Below are 26,484 nucleotides of genomic sequence, written 5' to 3'. Positions count from 1 at the left end.
TTGCTCTTTGTTTTGCCATCTGCCACCACTGAGAGCAGCTTATCTTCATCTTCTTTGGAACTCCCCTTCAAATAATTGAAGGCTGCTATCAAATCCTCCCTCACACTTCTCTTCTGCAGACTAAATAAACGCAGTTCCTTCAGCTTCTCCTCATAAGTCATTTGCCCATGCCCCCTAATCATTTTCATTGTCCTCCACTGGACTCTCTCCAGTATGTCCACATACTTTCTGTAGTGGGGGGGAACAAAACTGGATTCAATACTCCAGATATGGCCTCACTAGTGCCGAATAGAGGGGAAAAATCACTTCCCTCAATCTGCTGGCAATGCCCCTACTAATGCAGCCCAATATGCCATTAGCCTTCTAGGAAATATATCCAGCTTCTCATCCAGTGTAATCCGCAGGTCCTTTTCTGCAGAATTGCGACTTAGTCAGTTGGCCCCCAGCCTGTAGCCGTGCATGGGATTTTTCCGTCCTAAGTGTTGGACTCTGTACTTGTCCTTGTTGAATCTCATCAGATTTCTTTTAGCCCAATCCTCTAATTTGTCTAGGTCTCTCTGGACCCTATCCCTACCATCCAGTGTATCTATCTCTCCCCCCATCTTAGTGTCATCTGCAAAGCTGCTGAGGGTTCAATCCATCCTATCATCCAGATCATTAGTGAAGATGTTGAACAAAACTGGCCCCAGGACAGACCCTTGGGTCACTCCGCTTGATACTGGCTGCCAACTAGGTGACTCAGTTTATCAGCACTGGGCTTTCTTGTTCCAGCAGGTATGTGGCCCAGTCTAACAGCTTTTTTGTTAGGAGGCTAATTGCAAATCCTACCTTAGCTTGATCAATGGGATAGGGTATGGAGCAGTGGAGGAACTGCAAATAACATTGATTAAGAATCCCCCTTAATTGTTGGTCTCTGCTGAAGTGTTCATGGAGGCGAACCATCAGCCCCATTTGGAAAATTGCAATTTTTTTTCATTTATTTTTCATAACAAGATTTTGTTTGAAAATGTTTAATAAAAAAGGATATATTTCAGTGATGTGGATAATTTTTGTACAATATTTTAATTTCTAAAAAATCGCAATTTTTCTATGAAAACCTTTTCATTCATAAAACTTTTAACCAGTTCTATAGAAAATAGTACCTCCTATATCTGAGAGGTGCACATCATCAGGATTACATAGTCCAGAGCAAATATCAGTATTGTCTTTGTCTGATTTCTCCCCCCGCCCCTCCCTCACAACATGTATGGAGGTCCTCAATGTCCACATAATGTTCTCCTGTGCCCAACACACAGCATTGCAAATGCTTCTCCAAATTCATCCATCAGGCAGTTTGGCACTTCCAGCTGGAGTGTGATTCTCAGTTCAAGGAGACATACCTGCAGCAGCTCTAATCAAGCTAACATGCTAAAAATATAGAGTATAGTCACAGTGGCATTTGGATGGGCTACCCATCATGAGTCTGTACCTAGAGTCCTGCATAGGTATATACTCAAGGCTGCTAGCCTGTTTCACAGTTACTTTCAATTTTTAGCCTGGAAATTTGATAAGAGTTAACATCGGTATGTCTCCCTGTGCTGGGAATCATAAACCCTAGCTTGAAATACAGACATACCCCTAGATCATGCTAACATGGCTGCCAGGAATATCCAATACATGTCAACCTAATCTCCTTTTGGCCACATGAGCAATTCAGGCCTCCCCCCATCCCCGTCAAATGGCAGACACCCAGATCGATGATAACACGCAGGAGTAGGGCTTGAGTTCTTTTGCTGAAGCTGCTGTTGCTGCTTGTTGTTCTTCTTCATCATCATTATATTGATATTTATTAGTATCATGTTAGTGCCTAGGAACCTCAGTCATGGACTAGGGCATCATTGTACTAAGCACTATAAAAACGGAACAGAAAGAGCCATACCACAAGAGTCATACCTGGTTTCAAGAGCCTCCCAACTGCAATCCTTGCCAGTGTAACAAGTCACTGTCTGCTTGTGAGCTGATGTTGTGTCTCACAATGTTGTGTCTCAGAATCCAAGACGAGAGAGGGGCTCATCAGTCCTGTCCCATTGTGCCTACATAACAAATCATAAAAGTTTAGATATGAACAAGTGCCTTTTCTTCACATCAGTAGCAGAATGGAGTGCCATGACTCTGACTGTCATGACTTTTGTTAGTTTGTCAGACCATTAAAACTATATATTTAATATAACTCTTTGCTTTTAATTCTGTACATGAGGACATTCAGTTAATTTTCCATTATTCAACCACCTACAGCATAGCCAAAGTCTACCAAACTATAAAATAGGAAAATGTCACGCACAAGATCTTTAGCAGGGTGGCATGTAGGGAAGTCAGATATTTGGACTATGGTATCTCTGGAAAAAATTAGCAATATGTTTTAGCAATTGATTGTTTGATTAAACATTTACAAAGGCCTAAAATGAGGTGTCCTTTGACTGATGAGTTAGAACCTTGCAGATCTATTCATAGGCAAAAAATGCACAATGCCTCATTACAGTTTCAGATGGAAAAGACAGCCACCTAGTCCCATATCCTTTCCTCCCTTCTCCTTCATAAACATTGAAAATAACTACAAAGCTATTTATATTTGCAAGTAAAACAAAACCAAAAAAATCACATCTCGTTAGTTACATCGTAGGTGCTATTACATTATAGGTGTCACAGCCATAGGAAGCTAGGGACTCTTAACTCCTTAAAAGTTAAATTCCCTACTAGAATTTAGAGGAAAAATTCTATTGAATTATATTGAGTTCCTGGGGGGGCGGGGAAGGAAATCACTCCCCGCTGTTAATTAAGGAAACTCAGGTAGACTGTTGTAAATGTAAGCCAGTGGAATAACTCTGCACACACTCAACATTTGTCTAAATCACCAAGGTCTCTTCCTTGAGAAAACTCCTCCAGTGTGGAGTCTAGCCTGGGCCCCTGGATTTGGACTCTACACTGTCTCAAAAACAGTCATCCCTATACCCCTTCCTTTGAGTGCCATACACAAGAGGAGGGAGAACCAGAGTTGGAGTTAACTCCATGTTTTCCAGGGAGTAGGCCCTGCAGCCTGCCACAGTATGTATGTATGGCTGTTTGTGCATGTGTATGTGTAGTCTAATTTCCAGTTTAGTAGAGAGAGTCTGAATGGTTAGGAATACAAGACTAGTCAAGGAACAAAAAATATACTAACACTTAAATTTGTACCAAAGGTACTCTGTGTTGGGATTTCTAAATTCTTCAGAACATATGGAAACTTTTCTTACTGCCGCTAAAGTTAATGACTAAATTTCCATTGACATAAACAGGGCAGGACTGGGCCCAGTTCTCACATAAAAATCCACATTTTCTCAGTAAAAATATCCCATGGGGCTTGGTCATCTGGCAAGTAATTTTGACTTTAATCTGCAAAGTTAACCCCTTTCCTCTCACAGGTATAGCACACAAAATTACTGGGGAAATGATTGTATTGTAAATTACATCAACTACTTTTTTTTTTATTCCCACAGGCACAACAGCTAACAGATCTGGAGCAAAAGCTAGCAATTGCAAAAGATAAGCTGGAAAAAGCCGCCCTTGACAAAGTAAGAATTTATCTGGGTGCTATAAACGTGTTTAGCTCTATTAGCTGTGGACACTTCAGTGTAACTTGACAAAGAAATACAAATTAAGGAATCAGTTCAGCAAAGACTTACACATGCATTTAATGTACTAGGAATAGTCTCACTGAAGTCAATGGAACTAATCAGTGCATAAAATTTAAACTCAAATGTAGGGTTTTCAAGATTGGGATCAATAAGTTTAAAACTAAACTGTCTGAGAAACTCATATCAAGCCGAATTCTAAGGTTACCTTGCAACAAAGAGATGTTGATACTTGATCAACTTTTGGGCTAGATTTTAGCATTTAGCCACAATCCCTAGCATGATGTAGTGCAGATGTATATAACCCCATGGAAATGATTGAGCCACAGTCCATCTCTCACCTCCTGGCAGTGTAGAGGAAATGTGCAATCTTAAAGGATAGCTTGGCTTGTACGGCATTCTTCCCTAAGGGCACCTACCTAGCTCTGCTGGCCAGTTATTGGTTGTGGAGTATTGCACAATGGATTTTCCTCACCCAGCTGCTTTTGGGGTATGTGGAGGAACAGTCGTTGATCTCCCACAAGTGTGGAACTGTGATTATCCCTGGACTTTCAGTGAGGTGGGGTTGAAGGGTCTCTGAACCCTTCCCAAACTCCATTTGCATGCTCACAAAGGTCAGGTACAGTCTTACACTTTGTGAGTAATAGACCTAGTTAGAACTAGTCAAATTTTTGCAGCTGAATGTTTATCCATTGAAAAATACCGATTCAACAAAATTGAGATGCTCTTTTGGACATTAGAATACAGTTAGAATTCTAATTGAGCAAACCAAGCACCAATTAGCTAAATTGTTGGAATAAAAATTACAAATGACTGGATGCTCACTAAGCAAATCAAGAACCAATTACCTGTATATAATGTATAAAAGTTGAATTGATCAAGGTGAAACAAAATGAATGAAATAATTTTGACCTTATTGTAAGAAAACATTTCAGTAACATCAAAATGAAATGTCACTTCATTTTTTTTTTCAAAATAAAATTTTAATTTACTGTTCCAATTCTGAGCAAAAATAAATAAATTTCAGAATTTCCTGTGGAACAGGAATTTGGGGGTCTGATCAGCTCTAATTTTCAGTAATTGTTCTTCTTGTTTTGATATGGTAACTAATGTGACGTCCACTCTGCATTCTCTCTTAAAGCATTAAGCTAAGCTCTTATACTGTGGAGGTTGGGGGTGGGGTGGGGCAGAAGGTGGAGAGAAATAGAGTCTACGAAATAGAAAAAATAGATACTACTACTATACAATACTAAGCATAATTCTAAAGTATTTTTTAAATGTGTTTTATTTGAAAATCTTTGGGTTTCTGTGATTTGAACTTGTTGTTCTCCTTCCACTGAGCTAGAAGGCTTTTTTCTTCGTCAAATTAATGCCTCAATGTTCTGATCTCACAATGTCAACACACACAGTGTCTAGAGGATAGGAAAGATGATAGAAGAATGTATAGGTTGGGGAATATAACTACTTTGGAAATAGATTGCATTGTATAGCTGCTATATAGCATATTTTGAACCACAGTCAGATACTTCAAATGTCAGCCAGCACCTGAAAGTGGGTCCAGATTGTTGGCTCCAATTATATTCCCTTGTGCCACTCTGGTGGTATAAAGGAAGCTTGAAACTGACCTGGTTGGCAAAAGGGTGATTCCCTGCCTATGTTTTATGTAACTGCCCCTCAGAAATCCAGTGTAGGAGATATATTTTGTAGAAGGGGAAAGGCTGGAGTGTGTTCAGAGCCATCACAGTCATCTATAAGAGGAGTCCTGGGGCTTTTCAGATTTATGAGTTGGCCTCCAGCAGCCCTGGGGATCAGATGAGTACAAAAATCATATTAAAGCAATTCTCTTTCTTTCCTCTTGCCCACCCCATGTCAGGCCCTGCATTGTGAAAAGCTCAACCAGACTCAAAGATGAGGCCTTTACTCTTTAATGAGCCCTTAATCTCAGTCAAAATGTTTTCCTACTGGATGATTTTTATTTACTTACTCTGGCAAGCCTACACAATCACTACACTGAGTTACAGATGTTTTCCTCACAGTAAGGAAACAGAAAAACTATTCTGTTTTGTCCTTTTTTTTGGCTTTTAATCTTCTGTCCATCTCTTATTTCTGTGATTATCCTCTTTCTGATATGAATAGGGCTCTTGCAATAATGCTTCATCACGCCCGTGGGAGTTTTCATACTGGTGTTTTTTTTCTTGAATAAAACCCAAGTTGTGCTCTCCTGGGTACCAAACAAGTCCATTCATGTGATTTATCTCTAGGTTCTAATTTGGTGGAAACAAGGTAGGATTGATTATTTCTATTCTTCTCTGATAGATAACACATCATAGTTATCAGGACATAAAAAAATGGGGAAAAAATCTCAGAATGTTTTGTTATTGGTTACTTGGCTTAGCAGTACTAAAGGCATGCCAAATTGCACTAGATATAAGCAGCTAAATTACTTCAGATACACCTGTAATGTAATGTGGCTCATTCTCTCTATTTTACATGTTACTGTATGTTTGGAACTATCTATCTAAGCTATTTATTTGGCCCCATTTTCATAGTATCTGAGTACCTCATAATCTTTAGTGTATTTATCCTCACAACACTCCTTTGAGGAATGGAAGTTCTATTAACCCCATTTTACATGGAGGGATCTGAGGCACAGAGAGGCTGAGTGACTTGCCTGAGTTCACACAAGGAAGCCTTTGGGAGAGCAGGGAACTCCCAAGTCCCAGGCTAGAGCCCTAACCATTGGGAAATCCTTCCTCTCTATACTTATAGCTCATCAGTTGGACAGTCTCATTAGACCATGAGAAAGTTGTCTGTATCCCTTTTTATAAAACTGTTATTCAGCTCCTTTGGAGTATCGTGCCACTCATCCAGGATACTCAGTATTTCTATCCAAATGGGATAGTTAACTTTCTTTATTAAAAAGATCACTCAGGATCCAAGAATTATGAATGGTAAAATGAGCTGCTGTTCTCACAATATGTAGGAGGCACTCCCTATAAGTATACCATAACTCCTGGTATAATTATAGGAAGTGCCTCCTACATATTTTGAAAACAACCACCCATTTTACTATTCACAATTCCTGGATCCTGAGTGTTTTTTGTTTTGATCGGGACCATGTTAATTTTAAAATTTCCCAATACAAACCAAACTATGGATAAATTATTAACTATGTGACAGCATACACCTCTACCTCGATATAATGCTGTCCTTGGAAGCCAAAAAATCTTACCGTGTTATAGGTGAAGCCACATTATATCAAACTTGTTTTGATCCACTGGAGTGCACAGCCCTCTTCCCCTTCCCCCCCGGAGCACTGCTTTACCACATTATATCCGAATTCATGTTATATCGGATGGCATTATATTGGGATAAAGGTGTAATTGCATATGAGAGAGAGAAACTTTCTGTCACAGTAAATACATTTGTGCAGAAATACTGAGGATCCTGAATGAGTTACACAATACTAGATTCCCACATGTATGTGCGTGTTTGTATGAAACACACAAATGAACATCTGTTTCTCTCCAGCAAACTTAAAAACAAAGGCTGTTACAGCCCTGATGTTTGTAGATTACACCTTAGTTCCTTTCAATATAAGTGGTCTTTACCGGGATGTCTTACTTAAGTGCAATTTTAAAGTTGCATGAGAATGGAAGGGAGTTTACTGTGACTTTCCCAGTCTGTTGGATGTGCAGTGTACGTACTGTAATCCATGGGGCAATTATGTAAAGAGTGAATTAAATTGCTTTAATTTCCTTTTCAAATAAGAAAGATTCCTACAGCTGTTGCCAAGTGTTTGGTTCAGAGCAGAAAGAAAACAAGCTACACTGTTCACTAAGGCTATCTTTAAGAGCCGATGACTTCTCATTTTCCTCAGGAGTCACAGCTGAAAGCTCTGAAGGAGACTGTACAACTCTGCCTGTCTTCTGTTCTGCACAATCAACCACCCGCTACGAATATAATCCCTTCAAAACCAACTGAGAAGCTGACATCTCAAGTTACAAATGACTCAAAAGTTCCATTTCAAGTGACAAACACCAAGGTACAATTTCCCCCCTATTTATTTTTTTTAAAACAGCTTTGAGAGTTTGTCCTGTAAGACCAGCAAAGTGGAACTAAGGAGGATTTTAAATTCATTGAAAGATCAGGATGAATTTGAAAATAATTCTAAGCCTATTTCTGATGTCACTAATGTTACTTTTAAAAAGTTGGAAAACAGCTACTTGCCAGTGAACAAAATTCTGTCTCTGCTATTAAATAGAACCTGTTTTCTAGGAAGGTGGGCTTGTGAATACAATAGTGGATTACATTAATTCATATTGGTTTTATAATTAATTGCCAGGCACTGAAAATTGTGTTTGATGTTCCATAGGCCTAAATGGCAAGAAAATTTCATGCAGACCATGTCTTCCAATATAGATGATACATTTAGAAACACAAGATGCAGTGGGAGGCCCAAAGGAAGGGAATCTCTCTTTATTTGTTTTTCTCGGTTTGCTGATTGATTACATTCGAGGGCCATGCAGAAGAGGTGGCTCTGTATGAGTGATCTCAGTGAAAGCACACTGGGCTTGGGAGAATGTGCGAAGCATGTAAGTGCTGCATGGAAGAAGGCATGAATGGAATTAAAAATGAGACAATTAAATCTAGTGGGCTTGAGCTTGGATTCAGAGCTGGAAAAACATGGGTTCAAGCCCTGTCTTGGATATTGATTCTGCTCAGTGCCTGTGTTTTCTACAGGGTCCAATCTGGTGTGTGTACTCTCAGGCAACCTATGAGCACACCTATCAGATCAGGTCATCAGGAAAGATAAGTGGGAAATATCTAATTTGAGGGTCTTGTCAGGGTATGGGTCTCAATTAGGCACTTGGCTCCAGGATTTAGGCAGCTGCTTACATGCCAAACAGTGGAAATGCAGGCACTTAGCAGACTTTGTTGGTGGAACTTAGGTGCCTAGGGAATTTAGCTATCTACAGAGTTAGGCAGCAGCTGTATGTGTGCATGGGGAGGTGAATATTTAAATTTTAGACTTAGCAGTTAGACATCCAAATACCATTGTGGATCTAGCCCCTGATCTTTGCAGAGTGTAAGGATTTTACTATGATCAATAATAACAGTGAAAAACCAATTATATTAATTTATATTCATTTTCATATTTTACCCTCATATCCAATTGTGTAAATCTAGGAAAAACTATTGGTTTCAATAGAGTTATTTGAGATTTACAAAGAAATAACTGAGATTACATATAGTGTGCCCCTTTCATTTGAAAGGATCACAAAATACTTTCCTAAACTGCATATAGTAATCTCTTCACCCACTGTAAAATGCAGCCATCTGTACGGTGGGACATGGCAGCTGTATACGTGCATAATCAGGTCAGAATTTTAAACCAGGAATTAGTGAATCTTTGTGTCCAATTAAAACTGTAGAGTAATTTCAGTAGGCAGAACATATTTATCCTATTAGGAATTTGATAAGGACATGGAGTATCACATAGCTATTCATGCAAAAAGTGCTGTGGAATCCTTAACAAGCATGAATGGTCAGAACCTTCTCATGCAAAAGAACAGCATCTCCAGAAACAAACATTGTGCCTTTTAATAACACCATAAAGGATTACTGTTTCAGTGCTAATTTAGAAGAAAGAAAACCCCATACTCTGCTTCCTGCAATATCCTGGGATTTTCTTAGCGGTCATACAGACCATGCCCCACCGTGCTTAGTTTGTGAGATCTTAGGAGAACCCCTTCCTGAAATCCTATGTCTGCAGGATTCTTTGTTTTTACTGTACCAGTAGAAGTTTTATATATCTGCTTTGCTTCACCAATTGCTATTCTGCGATCGTGCAAGAACAATAATGCTTAGTAATAAGGGTCAAAATGTCACTGTGCATCTGGCTAATTTAGGTGTAGTGTCATAGACTACAGACTGATGCTGTCCAGCTCTCATTAGCTTTACAGACGTGACTGCAGTACAGATTTTGAGGGAATGGGAATAAAAGCAGTATAAAATGGAGTGAAGATTTTTTAAGTTCTGGGTTCTGAAAAAAGAAACATATATCTGATTTTCTCTGTATTCTTGTAAAATGTTGTATTTGTTGCCTATTACTATATATAAAACTTAGTTATGTCAGTATTTCCATGGCAATACTGTCAACAAACCTGAACAGATAGGCTTCTGTACATCTGTCCACAGGCATATGTTTGAATAAGAAAAGCAGTATTGCCTCTTCCTTAGTCTTGTTCACATTTCTCTGTACTTGGCACATGCTGTGAAAATGTCTGGGAAAATAATGGGTCTCAGTCCTGCTGTTCCACCCATTGACTAGCCATTATTATAAATCTGTGCATTATCTGTGATTATAAAATCACTGAAATCTGCTACTGTGAAATAGGTTGTCAAAGAATCTTAGCTTAGGCCAGAATTATGCTCTCTGTACCTGAATTATATTATGGAAGACTTTTCATAATGCCCTCCATTGTTATATATGTAGTCCTTGACTTTGTCTTCCTATTATACGCTAACTATCCCAAGCTATACATGTGTGTTTTTCCTTTCCTTCATGCTTTCACACATATTTTCATACTGTAGGCTATTTAATTGTGTGTATGTGTGTGTCCATTTTTTTAATATAAAGATAGGGATCCTCTGTGGAAAAATGTTCATGAATCTTGTCACTTTTGATAATTGTCAGTTTAACCTTCAGGGAAAAATGTGACACTTTGCCTGGTAAATACCTTAACTTCAAAGGATTACTCATCCAGCTTGAAAAATTGCTTTTTAAAAATGTCAAATTTACATACCACTTGCAAATTAAAATTTATATTGTGTGGTCTGTACCACTAAGGGACCATAGTCACTGGAATTGGTGTTAGTTCCTATTAGGGAGCATGAATGAGTAGATTGTACACTTGTATCAGTGGCTGACCATTAAAATATTATAGGGTGGTTTTGGCACCTCACCTCCTAGTGTTTTCAGAATCAAGTTATCACAGGCAGAAAGAAGGGGAAGGAAGAGGATGTAAGAAGAAGATTGCTTCTCTTGCCACTAGCCAACAGGAAGAATTGAGTATCTTAATTGTTATCCACAGTTTTGGTCTGTGTGGAAGTTGTTGATACAAGAACATTTATTTTAATAAAAATTAAAAGCTGTGGAATTGGATAGCTCAGAAGCTTGGAGTATTGGTCAGTAAAGAAATTCTCACAGTTAGGTCATGGAAATGATTCAAATCCAGTGACTGAAAACATTATAATGTGAACTCCATTTGGTGTCATATGTTAAATGAGTTGGTGATCTTGAATCAATATTTAATGGATAAGACAGAGTTCATATACCAGAAATTACCCTACCCTACCAGTAATTCACATTCTTATTGTCACTCTAAGAGAGGATAAAAATTAAATAGTCATGGGTGGACTTTTCTTCCCACTTACTGAACTGGACACTCAAAACCAGAATGGGAGATAAGTAGGCAGCACAGTGTGTAGAAGCTTGCACTGCCATTTCTGCCTCTTCCTGGGATAACAAGAGGACAGGAATATTAATCCGGCATTTCTATTGCCAGGCTGCTATTGCCATATTTCCTCCAGCTCTAAAATTCATTTACTTAAAACCCAGCATCAAAAAAGTATCGGATAAAATTGGGAGAACAAGAAAAAACACAGGTTGATTGAATTTATTTTTCTTCATAAAGGACAACTGGAAGAAAACACATTCTTCCCTAAATCAATATATTTTCTGATCAAAGAGATTTCTACTGTAAATAACACTTCCAATTCTAATGTATGTAAGTGGACAGGGCATGTACCGCTATAAATAAACAACCTAAGGAACAGTCCGTGGGTGTAAGACAGCCTCATCTAGAGATCCTGTCACTTAGCCTGAGCTGTGAGAGTTCTCAAATTCTGGAGCAGAGTTCTGCTGTCCTACAGCAATTCTTAGCTGATGTATGGTCTCTATGGGGCCATAGCTAGCTGTCATAAGTCATGGTATCCCCTACAACATCCAAGACCTGCTTAAATCAAAAAGCAAAGAAAGTCTGTACCTCCAGGGCCAGAGTCATGGAGGAGACATCTGCGAGATGTACCCCAAAATTGATATTTCAAGGAATAAGATATGTATCAGCTGACTAGCTGGTGCCATAGTGTCTTTACCCAAATGTACTGCCTGGCAAAGAAAGTCCTTCTGCCCTGGTGGATGTCCTGTGATCTGAGGACTTGCAACAAATTAGGGATTTGAAATCCCTGAGAGTTTCATGCTTAGAGGAGCAAACACTAATCCTTCCAATGCTACAGGACAACTTGGAGAAAACGCCACACAGGGACACTAAGCTTCCTAGCTTCTATTTAGGAAAATCCAGATTGGGCTAGCGTGTGGTTCATTCTTCTCTAGTAACATACAGTATCACCAACACTGGTAGTATTATCACAAGCATTACGATTTTGTCAGGAATTTTGCTCAAACTGCTGTAGTTTCCCCTTTCGGCCCCTAGAGAAGCTCTGGTTTCTGCCTGCAGTACTGGAATTGAGAGTTGGGCAGCTGTGGCACTCGGATGGGAATGCATAGACCTGAGGGTAGTGAAGGCAGTGGGCACCTGCCAGGGAACAGGGGGATCCTGAGTAACAATGAGAAGGAGTTGGGGACCACGTGCACAGAGCAGATGGGGCCTGCATTTACTGTGTGCATTTCTGTTATGCATTTAAAGTTGAATTTTCTACCTGTAATTGTCACAGGCTCGAGTGTAGGCAGGGGGATTAAAAAACTAGAAGACAAATCAAAAAACATAGTTTGGCTAAAACTCATATCTATTTTTAAGAGTAATCTTTTGATATTGGAGGTTCAGATTCATGAAGCTTGAACTCTTGCAGTTGGCAACACCACATCTGTTGCTTCTCGAAGGCAGCATAAACAGTTTTTTAGGCTCTGTCTCGTCCTTTTTTTCAAGGAGATTAGGTGGGACCATGTCTGTATCAGTAAAAATACCAAGGAGAATGTGACTGACTCATATTTTGTAATAATTTGCAAGATCTTCCCAACACAGCAGTTATTTCCAGTATCCTACTACAGGTTCTTTAAGCAAATACAGTAATGTATCATTTCAACTATATCCTCTTGTGGAAGGTCAAGAAAAAATCCAAAATCAGAATAAGTTTTTTAAAATAATTCGTGTTTGCTAAAATTAGAACCAAGGCTGCTCACATCATTTATCATAATATCCCAATTTAAATGCAGGTTTTGACCTTTTTTGCACAAGGCAGTCACACGTTCTTCTAAGAGCTTATAAAACAATACAAATTTAATTATAGGATTATTTTTATCCTAATAAGAGAGAGTACTGATATAATGAAAACTTTTCTAATGTGTATAATTTTTTTCTCAGGGTGACCTCTGTTATCATAACATGTTGGAAAACCTCATTTTTGAACGTTATTTTTCTTGGCAACAGCTTGAAATATATTGCCTATGACATTATAGCTCAGTGGTTTGAGCATTGGCCTGCTAAACCCAGAGTTGTGAGCTCAGTCCTTGAGGGGGCTACTTAAGGATCAATCCTGCTTTGAGCAGGGGGTTGGATTAGATGATCTCCTGAGGTCCCTTCCAACCCTAATAATCTATGATTATGGCTTTGAGCACCCACACATTTCTTGTTTGTAATAGTCCCACCACTTAGACTAAATGATGTGTGTCATTCAGCAAGTAACATTCTTCTGAAACATAGATTTCAACAACAAGGGACATACCAGGGTACTTATAGTTCATTTGCTTTTAACAAAGGGCTTTTGAAAGAATCTAACAGTTTGGTACCCAAAATGTGACTGTCTTTATCCCAGATAGATACCATGAACCACTCATTTCTTCTCCAGACTGTGTCCATGACTGAATGGCATGAGCTGAATTTTTCCCAGATTTTCCTTCTGCCTCACTGACTGCTTCTTCATTATTGTTGTCTGTGAATCATCCACCCCATCTCTGTTTGTGTTTCCCTTTGCCAAGTCCTCTTTTTTTCCCTCTCTTTCTGTGCACACCACCAGGATGAACTCATCCATGCTTTTTATCTCTCATCCCACCTTCTGATTGCTGCAGACCTCCTTTTCCCCCAAGCTTACATCTCCCTCTGGATCTCCCATTCCTCCTTCAAACTTAAACAAATCTGAATATATAATTTTCCTTCCTCTGCAGTTGCTCTGTCCCCAGGGGTGGCTCTAGGGATTTTGCCGCCCCAAGCACAGCAGGCAGGCTGCCTCCGGCGGTTTGCCTGCGGAGGGTCCTGTTGGTCCCGTGGCTTCGGCGGACCTCCCGCAGACCCACCTGCTGGACGTCCATCGAAGCCGCAGGACCAGCGGACACTCCGCAGGCAAGCCGCCGGAGGCAGTCTGCCTGCCACCCTCACGCTGCCGGCAGAGCGCCCCCCCCCGTGGCTTGCCACCCCTAGCATGCTCTTGGCATGCTGGGGCCTGGAGCTGCCCCTGTCTGTCCCTCTAGTGTGTCTGACTCTCACCATTCCCCTTTTTAGTCTACCCAGCATGTTGCAATTATATTGTTGTTGTTTAAATATTTTTATTGTGGTGGCACATAGAGGCCCCAGTTAATGATCATGGCCCCCATCGGTCTAAGAACTGTGCACATACATAATGAAGACAGTCCCTGCCCAAAGGAACTTACAATCTAATCAACTTTCTTTCACCCTACTTTGACCATATCCAACACCTCTTTCCCACCACAGCCAGAATCACTTCCTTGTAATGGCTCCCCACTTCTCTGAGTATCACATTTGAACTCCCCACCTTCACTTTCAAGGTACTGCATAGCTCTGCTACTGCCTACATCTTAGCCCTGTGCTCCATTTACTTTCACACTATGTCCTTTGTCCTGATATGCCAGTCATGTGTTTACCATTTCTTTTAGTAATGCCACCAGTGGTTAAATCCAGAAGTAGTGTCTTCTCATTTCTACAAAGCACCAGGAAAACTGATGGCACTATATAAATATTTAATAATAATCTCTCATTTGAAGTCCAGACCTGAAGTTCTTACTCAGGCAAGACTCCCCGATGTTTCACTGGTAGTTTTACCTGTGTAAAGATTTCAGGATTGGGAGCATAAATTCTTTTAACCTGGAGACTAAAAACTCCATCTTCCAGTCCTTTTTTACTACACTTCATTCACAGTATGTTTCTGCACTAACCCAAGGCAAAATTAAGATACCAGATTCAGGCTGCGTTGGTTTGGCTCCATTGATGATTTCTACCTAAAAGGTCAAGTTTTGCTCTCAGAGGCACATGTGCAACCTCCTTGCACTACTTGGAGTTGTAGCTCCAAGTAACTCAAGAATAAAATTTGACCTAAAGTAAGTTGAAAAATCCTCTACTACTCCTACAGAAAGAGTTAGAGAATTAATGTGATTGTTTCAGGAGAAGATTAGGGGAGGGGTCATTTAAATTTGTAACAGATGCAGATAATGGGTGCGTTTTTCTGTATTCTGAAAAAAGAATTCCTTTGTAAGTGTTATGGAAATGAAGACAGAAAAAATAGAGCATTGCTGCCATTTTATTTGCTCCAGCAAAGGATGATTGCTAATGTGTTTATAAATACTACTGTCAAAACTTGGTGTTTCATATAGAAATCATCATCATCCCCTACTGCACATTAGCCCAGTCTGCTGTGTGGGCTTTTTTATTTTTCTTTTTCTTTCTTGAGAATGATTTGGAAGCTTATTGTAGCTGTTCCCATATCTTAAATCCCTTATTTTATCTCTGTTTTCTGATGTCACTTCAATGTAGACAAGCTTCTTTCATTTCCTCAGAAAGCTTCCTTTATACAAGAGTAGCTCTTTTGCCCCAGTGATGAATTTTAAGGAAGAGTTGGTGAGCTGGCCTTATGTGCTAGAAAATGTTCAATATCAGCATTCATTTAACCAAAAGGTGAAGCTGTTTAGTTTTATTGCTAGTTTTAAAGGAGTTTTCATCATTAGCACATTAGCTTTATAAATAGTTTTTATAGCCAACTGTAACCAGTTGAATTTGTAAGAAAAACACCTGACGTCTATTTAATCAAAATCGCTAAAACATTGTAGTTTTCTTGAATATTTAATTTCATAACCTTTATAACTTCTTGTAATTCAAAAGGCAAGCTGACTCTCTGACCTCCCTTCTTCAGCTTTGATTCACCCCAGTATTCTGCTTGAATGTCATTCTTTGCCTTAAGATACTGTCATGTAAAACTGTAGATAGGCAGTATTGCTATTATACAACCTAGCTGAGAATTCCACAGCTGTATCCTTGTCTTCACTTGACTCTCTAGAATGAGAAGTGTGGTCAGTGGAGTGAGGAGGTGACCTGGAGCCAGATATTCCCAGTCTCTTTTACTAACTGTGATTGACTAACAGCTTTACTCTGGAGAAGTAATTTAACTGGACTGTCTATTACAGCAATAATAGACATATTTCTAACCTGTATCTTATTTCACTATATCTAGGCCCCAACACCATGCATCTAACTAATGTACTTCACAAGGATGCTGTGAGGCTATATTTATTTATTGTTGCAAAGCACTATGAGAACAGCAGATGAAAAATACTATACAAGTTTATTGTGTTTAATCTCGTATGGATCCAGATCCTTGAGTGCAGCGCAGGCTATGCTCAGCACAAGACTAAGGACACGAAAAGATCACTTGAAGCAATCTTTGGCTCATCAAAAGCAGCTGAGGTCCAAAATAGTCTACATTATTACTTAGAGGAACTTTTTGGCTGTTCTAAGTTCTACTATCTGCCATAGCCTTCTAGAGGCTCTGACCACATTTTCTTCCATCCCCAATATGCCTCCTGCATCTGCCATACAACCAGAGAGAAACTGAGATCACTTTAACTATGTTTCATACATTTTTAAAAATGTTACTTTGACAAACAGCATTACTTAGTATCTTTTTATAATGACTAGCCAAATGGCAACTGATATAATTGATGGACAGATTTTTTCTATCACTTTATATAAAATGTTAGTCATGTTCAATAGGAATGGATAGGAAAATCAATACAAGGTAAAATTTTCTGTTAAATTTTAAAGCCTTACAGTTTGGATACGCTGTCTTTTACAAGAACACACATACACATACACATCCCGATACGTGTGATCCCAGACAGACTGTCCAAAGTATTTTATTGTTCCATTTGCTGCTAAGAATAATGAAAGTGCAACTAATGCAAAGCAACAGGGAATATATGTATCTATGCATATGCTATGGTAGTGGGCCTATTTTAAGTTTATAGTAATGCTTTTTTCTAGCACCAACTTTTGATATTATAATATTTGAACAAAAATAGTTAGTATCTTAATTATAATTTTAAATGGCTTACATAGCTGAATGTAATTGCCAAAACAATTTCAAAAGAACTTTGTTACTAAGAATCCATTATGAGTATTAATGTAGTCCCCTTATATGTAACATATATTATTAATTAACTGTTATAAGGTTTCACTGAACACATCTAAGAGGCTAACTAGGAACGTTAAGAGTTGCTGTTAAGTATTCCTGTCTTGAATCTGTCTGAACAAAGATATAATTTAGAAAATTTCCACTAGGAAAGAGTATTAATTGCCTCCAATGAATCAGGCCATTTGACCTTTAAAACACAACCATAGTCTTTACATCTTCTAATAATTTAATGGAAATGTTTTGAATCAGCCATTAAAAAAAAATCCACAATGCCTTGGACATCAACAATGAAGGAATTCAATTGGCTTTTGTCTTGAATGATTTGAGAAACAATCTGCTGGCCTAACATGAAGTCCTGGCAACTCTCAAGAGCTTAATAGAACTTCTTCTCTGATTTTACATTTGAAATCTAGCAAAAACTAAAAGTTATGTTTGACTTTTACGAGGAACCAATTTAAACAGTCTGACTGAAGCTAACCTCCTATGACTGGAAAAATTGGCCTCCAAAGGCTCATGAAAAACACAAAAACAAAATCTCACCATGAAACCTCAGCCTGAATTGGCTGTGTGGAAACAGAAGATTTCTTGTTAAGTAATCTTCATGACCAGCACAATTACAAAATAATGAACATTTATTTTTTGTCATTACTAAATGATCTGGGATAGCTTGCTAAGCACTTAAACATCCATGGCCCTGATCCTGTAGTGAGTTTATTCTGTTCACAGCCAGGAGATAAGGGCCATGGCTTTATTCTCAGGGGCTCCCAGCTGATAGAACAACCCCCGAGGACTGCTGGCAACCACAGTGCAACCTAGAAAAGCCTATAAGTTTACCTTTAGTAGTTTCTGATCCTTTGTACAATCTAAAGCAAAGTCTCTTTCTGGAACCTAGTACGTATTGCCACATGGATAAAAGACCAGAAATGGTCAATAAAAAAGGCATTTTAGTTGGATTATTTTTCTATTTTTTCATTGAAAATATTATTCATTGAAAAACTTCTAGACATCTTTATATGTGACTAGAGCTTGTTGGGAATTTCCAGCTAAACATTTTTTCATAGGAAAATTCTGATTTGTCAAAATTGAAATGATTCTTGGGAAAGGGTCAGTTCTGATGACTTTCCTGATTCAAATAAATTTTGAAAGAAAAGTTTTTAAATTGTCAATATGGGATTTTTCAGCATTTTCACCATGAAAAGTTTAGTTTTTTGGTTTGAAAGGCTTTTTGTTTGAAAACTTTAGTTAATACTAAAAACGGGCATTTTTTTCTAAAAAGTCACAAACCGATGCACAACATTTTAAGATTTTTGGAACTAAACATTTTGATTGACTTGAACCAAAATTTTTTATGGGTTATCAATTTGAGAAAAGTTTTAAGATTTTAACTTTTCATCCTGATTCAGGTTGGGACATAATAATAGTTTCCCATCCAGCTCTATCTGTGATCTCATCTTCTGTGAAATATGGCTCTTCTCCCTCTCTAATTCTTTCTGATATTTGTATTTTTTCAGCCTTGCCTTTCTGCCATTACAAATACTATCTCTATGACATATTGGAACCTACATAGTTTTGTCTGGGTAGACTGTAATTGCCTATGAAGTATTCTGTGATATTCTGTGTAACTGATGCTTTACAAACATAAAATGTGTTGTATAAATGAATGTTCATTAGCCTATGACTAAATACTTTTTCCTGTCATGGTAGTTGCCAAAATCAAAACACTAGCATATCAATAAGTTTCTCTAAATACTTCAGTTTCTTCTGAAATTTGATTGTCGAAGAAGTATAACTGCTTATAACCGTGTGTTCATGGTGTTCTCCTGGTTCATGAAGCTGCCCACATTCACTGAAAGCTAGGGAGAGTCAAATCAGCAGAACGGTGAAGCAATAGAAAGTTCCTACATCAGGGCCAAACTGTGAACCTAATTTAAGTCAAAGGCAAAACTCTCATTAAATTCAGTGGGTTAGGGATTTAGCCTTTATGAATTATTAAAGAAAAACTAAACCAAGATGGAAACCACCAAAAACGGGGAAATTCACACTGTAAATTGTATTATTCTCCAAAACCAAAACTTAGAACTCTCCCAGTAATATAGGGATATTCAGAGACAGAGATTACTTAGTCCTTAAAACAGACCTTGGTCCATCCAGTTACAGCTTTAGCCATTCATGTGAAAAATCTACTGTAATCTCCACTGGACAAGTCCCTCCAGCTTTTGCAGAACTTAAACCTTCATTTTTAAAAAAATGACTGTAGCCTTTATGGTTTCTTGCTAAGTGTGCAGAATAACAGCTTCAGAGCTGCCACCACTAAACAATAGGTGATGCCCAAACAGCGGAAGATTAGAGTGGGGATGATGATGATGTTGCTGAATGGAGAGAATGGCTTGCAATGAACTGTGGCTCAGGCTGGGGCTTAGCTTGAAGTGCCAGTGTATTTCAGCCTGGCAAGTAAATGTAGTCCTTTGGCTACTAGGTGTTGGATAGGGCTGGTCAAAAAATTGGAATCTTTCATTACAATTAAACATTTCTGCAGGAAAAGACTGGATTTGGTGAAACTCATGATAGAGTTGGTTCAATGATAGAGTTGGCTCATGATAGGATGGTTCAGTCATATGGAAAGATTACAGTGCATCTGAGAGGTGTGGTTTGGGCAGCAAGCAGAGTACAAAGTATGGAATAAGAGCATTAGGAACCCAGAAGTACAACTTCCAAAAGACACTATGGTGGCTCAGACAGAGATTTAATCTCACCTTGACCAGAAACAAAAGGTTTCATATTGGGTCAACAAACTGTGAAAGACTCATTTTGACATTCCTGAATCAAAATATTTAGTTTCATTAAAAAGATGTTGAGACAAAATGCTTTAACATTTCCAAACTGAAATTCTTTGTGCTGCAAAATGTTTAGCTATTTCAACATTTTGTCCCAATTTGGTATGAAAAACAAATATTGAAATATGGGAAATAGAAATTCTAGTTTTCACTCAGCTCTGGTGTTGTATAAGGTTTTCAAGTCATTTCTTAAATACTGGTGACCATATTTAACCTTTCATCTCCTGATACTTTACTCAAAATAAATATCTACAGCTACTACTAAACAAATGTGTACCATATTGTAGCCTACAGTGAAATATCAATACCAACTTGGCTACCCGCTAACAACCTTATAGTCTGCAATACAATACACTGAAGTAACATATTGTTGTCAGTGAAATTGGACAGTTCAATCTATTAATTTTTATATATCCATAGATTTTAAAGCCAGAAAGGTCTATTATGAACGTCTAGTCTGACAGCTTGCATAGCAAAGGCCATATAATTTCACCATAACACACGAGTCTCTGTAGCTTGAGCTACATTTTATTCTAGCTGTTTACTTCTGCCCTAGAAACTCTTTAAATTAATGATGATATCTTTGTCCACAGCACCAGGAATTAATGCAAATTACAACCTTAGTAGATACTTAACTGACATTTATTTCTTATCCTATAATATTGTGGTTCACTGTGAATCACTTAGGACCAGATTCTGCTTTGGCCTTACATGGGTGTGCAATGGGAAAAAGGCCAAGGGGACTCTTCCCTCCTCCTTTCCATAGCCCATGTAACAGCCCAACAGAGTTACAGACCCTGCTCCCTCTCTGCTCCCCACAGGTGCATGTTGCCTCCTATACAATAGTCATCAGAGCTGGTTAGCCAGTCAGCAAGATAGGGGTAGTGAGCTCCACTGTACAAAGGAATGTAGCAGCAAGCACACTGAATCAGTGCCCCTCGGTCCTCCAGGAGACATTCTGCCTCCTTAAATGAAAACACCTCCTCATACTCCAAGAGGTTACAATCCTGCCTGTAATTATTATTTATTGTTTTGATTGCAGAATGCAATCTACCATTTGCTAAATACATTCCAAACTCAGAGGAAGATGCAGTATTTGCTTCAAAGAACATACGGCTAGATCTTCACCTGATTTAAATTGGCTTAGCCCCATTGAAGTCAATGGCACAATGAAGAATTACACCAGCGTGGGATCTGGCCCACAGTCTAAAAAGATAAAAAAAAGAAAAAGTTGCAGGAAAGGAATGCTCTTAAACACATCACACTCCTCTGAGTTCAGATTCAAATGGGAAATGTTCAGATGGCTCCAGCATTAACAATAAAAAAAAATTTGTTAGAACAAATGGTGCAGAAATAAATTAATTTATTAGTAAATAGTCTTTCAGGCATCTGCCACTGGTCCCTCCTCATACTTTTGTCACTACCGTCTTCCGTTATAAAGGATGCCCTTCATTTTCAATCAAAATATACTATATCCTGCATGAACTGCTATTACCTTGCTTCATTATTATTCTAAATTATTTACAATAGCATCCTCAATTGTTTCAGTTAATCCGGGCCAGTTTGCCTTTTGAAAGTTCCATCGTGGGTTAAGCAATGACATGATTTCGAGAAATTCAGTCCTAATATGGATTATAACTGGTCTATGCTGACTTTGTGGACAGTTACCAAGAATAATTCAAGATGCATTCTGATGGATTCCAAATTAGTCTTTGGTGAGGAAACAGACGCCCCAGTTTCAGTCTCCGTTCCAGTGAACAGAATGAAAAGTACCTTTGTCTTTTGGATCCAAAAGGCAATGTGTGTCTTGATGTGTTTGATTCCTCAGCTGTGTTGGCCACATTATCATTACTTTCATAGCCCTGAATCATGTGTTTGCTATAGAAATCAACAACATATATAGATGGGTGATAAGCTGTGGGGAGAAGGTCAGTCTGTATTTGGTAGTTTATACATTTTAGCTACCTTTATCTTGGTGATTCTATCAAAGACATGATTCCACCAAAGCCTAAACATTTAGATTGTTTCACCCAGCTCATTCAAATAGCTGCAAGAAAAATCCTCCCTCACAGCCATTGAAAAGGACACATCCCATGCTGGAAATCAGGAACAGAAAGATTATTAAAGATGTACCAAATGACTGGCAGCCCAAATAGAGTGACTGAACTTAGCTCTCCATCAAAAATGGATCAAGGTGATTGAAGCTCTGGACTTAACTCAGTTCAGCCATAAAGCTTGGTGTGCAAATCCAGTGAAATATTGAAACCCTGAAGTCTCAACTGATGTGATTGCAAGAACACTTCTTATGAACTCAAAAGCCCCAGGGGAGAACCTTATTAATTGCAAAGTGCTCACAGAGCTCAGACAATCAGCTCACTACCTGATTCCTTCCCACATCATTCCTCTTCACTGTTGAGGAGGTAAGTAAGGCCCTCTCAGTCAGAAAAGCCCAAAAAGCTGCAGGACCTGATGGTTCTTTCTAGAATTTCTTTAAAATCTTGGTGCCAAGGAATGGAAGTGGCAGCGCTGTTCTCCAATATTCGTTCTTCAGGATTTGTCTCTAGGATCTAGTGCAAGACTAAAGTACATTCCATTGCCAAATCCAGGAGACCAACCAGCAATCCTTCATTGTACTTGTTCTTATCGCGTCTCTTCTATAATATTACTCTCAGGATAATGCTGCTTGTTGAAGCAGTGTTACCAGATGAACAAGTGGGTTTCTGACATACCACAGCTGCACCAACCAAGTATTAGCCTTAACAACACACACTGAGGCAAGAATCCAGAAAAACTCAAAATTGAGGCTGCTTTCTTAGACTTATCTACCACTTACGACACTGTATAGAGTGATGGCCTCTCTGGAAAGCCAGCAAAATTATCCCATGCAATGTAATAATAAAATTGTTCCAAATAGTTCTGACCAGTGATATATTTCATGTTTTCTTTGGTGACCAGACCAATCAGCCACACCCTGTCACTGATGGCCTATCACAGGGATTAATTCTAGCACTGATCTTGTTTGCTATCTACCCCAGCAACCTTCCTCAAACATCCTCATAAAAAGTCTGTCTATGCTGATGACTTTGCTCTGACTAAAAAGGCACAGGATTTACCTTTCATAGAACAAATCTTGACTTAGGATAATAAAAATATGAAAAATATTTCTTATGTTCGTGATTAAATCCAAACCCCACTAAGACTGTTGTGTCAGCAATTCAGATAAACAATGAAAAGGCCAGGGTGAAACTGAACATGGACTTCCATGCTGAGCAGATAAGACATGATCCCACCCCCAAAATATCATGGTGTGACATTAGACCAAATGCTCACACATCACCAGCATCTGAAAAATATCCATGACAAAATAAAGATTCATGTAAAATTCACCCAGAAACTGGCAGGAATGACCCGGCTAGCCAGTGCAAAAACACTTCAGACTTCTTCAGTCAACTTAACACCTTCATGTGGACCAGTATGATCATCGTAAAATTAGCACCACATCTGTGGTTTCCCATACTGGCCCACATCCAATCACTTCAAATTTGTCACCACATGAGAATCATTCAGGAGTCCCATATTTGAGGGAACAAGGATTTCCAAATACGTGAAAACCTAAATAATAAAGCAATGCTCTGACTTTAATCTAGAAAATCTTTTTGGCTTGCAGTGCAAGAGCTTGAAAACTTTGGGTCTTCCCTTGAAGATCAGTGGCAAGGAAGGCAGATGGACACTAAACAAACACCTCATCAAGGTTCCAGCCAAAGAACCCAGTATTTTTTCATGCCGATGGAAAATATAATCCACTTGGAATGGCATCTGCACATCACATGGCAGATGCCCCTAAACTCAGGAACAGCATCTGGGCAGGCTAGCACCTTCATCCCTGGAGCCCACAGAAGTTCCTGCATAGTTATGCCTAGGGTGACCAGATGTCCCATTTTTAAAGGGACAGTCCCGTTTTTGGGGACTTTTTCTTCTATAGGTGCCTATTACCCCCCACCCCCTATCCCATTTTTTCACAGTTGCTATCTGGTCACCCTAGTTATGTGATGATGTCAGGACTCCTTTGGTCTGGTGGGAGAATGCTGAGGTGAATAGTGGGAAGAGCAATTCTACATAGCATGCTCCCCTCAACCACGGGTGATGTAACCAGCATTAAATGCCTTATGTACCTTTTGCTTAGATTGTGGCACAAACACTGGCAGCTCTGAAATCTGCATGGATGAGACCTTCTTTTACTACAGAGTTTTGGTATTTAGCTTCCTATGCTTGTATGAGCCCCAGGTACTCTTCCCTTTGATGGAAACATACTGAGTAAAATCCATTAGATTCATCCCTCAGTTTTCTGGATGTTTTTTCTCTATACTTGTTTTTTTCCCCATATAGCCGTGTATAAATATTAAATCCTTATACAGGATCCTAAAGTCCTTGCTGATTTTTACTCAGGCAAAGCTTCTAAGAATTGATTGAAAACTAAGTAAGGAATTCCCATAGAATACAGAATTTGCTTTTATATGTTTCTTTTCACATTCAAAGTATTCCAAACACCTCTGAAGAGTAATGAATCCCTGTAGTGACTTATAGTGGACAGTGTAGGCAAAAAGCACAGACTCTCTGCACTCAGCAGTAGCATGTATGCAGCCAAGACTATTAGAACCTGTTTTACTTAGGGGAAATGTTGACCAATACACTAGCATTATGCCCTACTTTTATAATAAGATATACAGAAGAATCTCTAATTTTGGCAGGACTGCCACAAGAAAGGACTAGAAGGGACTTTGATTATATGTTGTGCTTTAGGACCAAATTGTGCCATTTCGGCACCAAGTAGGGGGGCAGTGTGTCGTTTCATTGCCTCAGGAGGAATATTGAGTACAATCTCTTCAAAGAATCACCTGAAGGATTGTGCAATATGCTCCTCTAAAAGATGGCCCACTATGGGGCCCTTTGTGTATGCATGCAGGAAGGGAGGATTGTGGGTGGTGACATGGCACCTGACAGCATAATCACATCCTGGTCTAAACAAATACTTACAAAGACCTAGTCCAGTTTCTCAAATGGAGTAAATCAATATTGTTCTGGTGAAGTTACTGGAGATATGGGCTGCTTTACCCAAGCTTCTGATGTACATTCACATAGTACCAAATCATTGTTCAGGTTCAAGACTAGCAGAGAAATTATTTACTAAGCTTTTTGACAATGATCAGTCCTGACTGCCTTGATTTAATTGTTCATCTTTTTCAGTTTTGAACAGAGATACTTAATGAGTGTGGTATCATCCTACATTGAGGAATGTTTATGAAGTTAAGCCAGGAATTATCAAACCTTATTTATTTGTCTTCATTCGCTGTACAACTGAGTGAATCTCAGAAAGGCTTAAACAGAGATAATGGTTATGGAATAACTTACAAGTTAATTTCTAGCATGCAGGCATTTTCCAGCCAGCCAGAAGTGTGAAGATAAGCACAAAGTTATATTTTCATGAGTGTGAATCCTAAGTAGATCTGCAGAGTTGAGTGGAGTTGTGTGGAGCCACCATAGAGAAACTGAGGTCAGGATCTTGTCCATCATATATATCTGTCCAACCCAACGTGTGAAACAATTGAAATAAAACACACACTTGGGTAATTTTTTTCAGTTAGTTGATAGCATTATTTCCTGTAATAAATGAAATAGTGGGATTTCTGAAGTAGCCTAGAGATTTTCAGAAGCACACAGGAAAGGTAAATTCCCCACTACCATTGAAGTCAAACTGAGAAAAAAATGTTAGGCTGTTTGTGAAAGTCAAAGTGCATTATTTAAAATGTATCACTTCAAGTTTACCCTAGCTTTAATAGTGTCCAGTAAAATTGTCTCAGTATGGCAGTATTAAAGCTTTTTTACTGCCTTATTTAATTCTCTCCCTTTTGATGGAAAATTAGCAAATTAGTACAGTACATCAAAATAACTTTACTTTAACTAGAGAAAAAAAACAAAGTGACTAACTCCCGTAGAAATAATGCTTAAAGGGTGGAAAAGTTGTTACACAATTGCCAAAAGTAATCAACCTTAAAGTCAAGGTGACCCTTCATTCTTAAATTGTCCTGTTGTGTCTAGGCAGTTGTCATGCATATGGTGTGGGATTACATAGACTCTGATCTGAGACCTCAAGGAACAGCAGGCAAACCTAAATCATTATTTTGCAGACATTTCAAGGTGTACCTTAACTATTTATCTATTTAGGGATTTAAATGAATATATTATTAACTACAGAGATTGAATATCTTGGATACTTTGAAAAATGCATATTAATACATCATTGGGACTGTTGGAAATCTTGGCAAACAATATACATGGTATCATGTATCTGAGGGGTACATGTATCAAAGGGGTAGCTGTGTTGTAAAAGCTGTGATATAAAAGCCCTGTTGGTATTGCTGTTATAGATTAACCATATTTACTGGCACCATTATTGTGCAAAAAGTTTGTGTGATAGAATTTCTGTTCATATTTTAGGTCTGTTTACTTTTTCTTGCATAACAAATCTATAAAGTAGGTCTGTCAAGTGTTTAAAAAAATTAATC

General features: G+C 38.6%; 1 protein-coding gene across 5 annotated transcripts in view; it reads left to right on the top strand.

The window, feature by feature from the left end:
- The window catches only part of LUZP2 (leucine zipper protein 2), a 358,273-nt gene that overhangs the window by 280,186 nt on the left and 51,603 nt on the right, over nucleotides 1-26,484 (top strand). For 4 of the 5 annotated variants that reach the window (XM_050955448.1, XM_050955449.1, XM_050955446.1 and 1 more), the window contains 2 exons: nucleotides 3,513-3,587; nucleotides 7,528-7,692. In XM_050955448.1, coding sequence (XP_050811405.1) covers nucleotides 3,513-3,587; nucleotides 7,528-7,692 — 240 coding nt within the window. The remainder of the gene's footprint in view (nucleotides 1-3,512; nucleotides 3,588-7,527; nucleotides 7,693-26,484) is intronic. The other variant, XM_050955450.1, reaches the window with a different exon arrangement.

This window comes from Gopherus flavomarginatus, chromosome 5, assembly GCF_025201925.1.
Source record: "Gopherus flavomarginatus isolate rGopFla2 chromosome 5, rGopFla2.mat.asm, whole genome shotgun sequence".
NCBI lineage: Eukaryota > Metazoa > Chordata > Testudines > Testudinidae > Gopherus > Gopherus flavomarginatus.
This window is presented reverse-complemented; position numbering and strand designations above follow the sequence as displayed.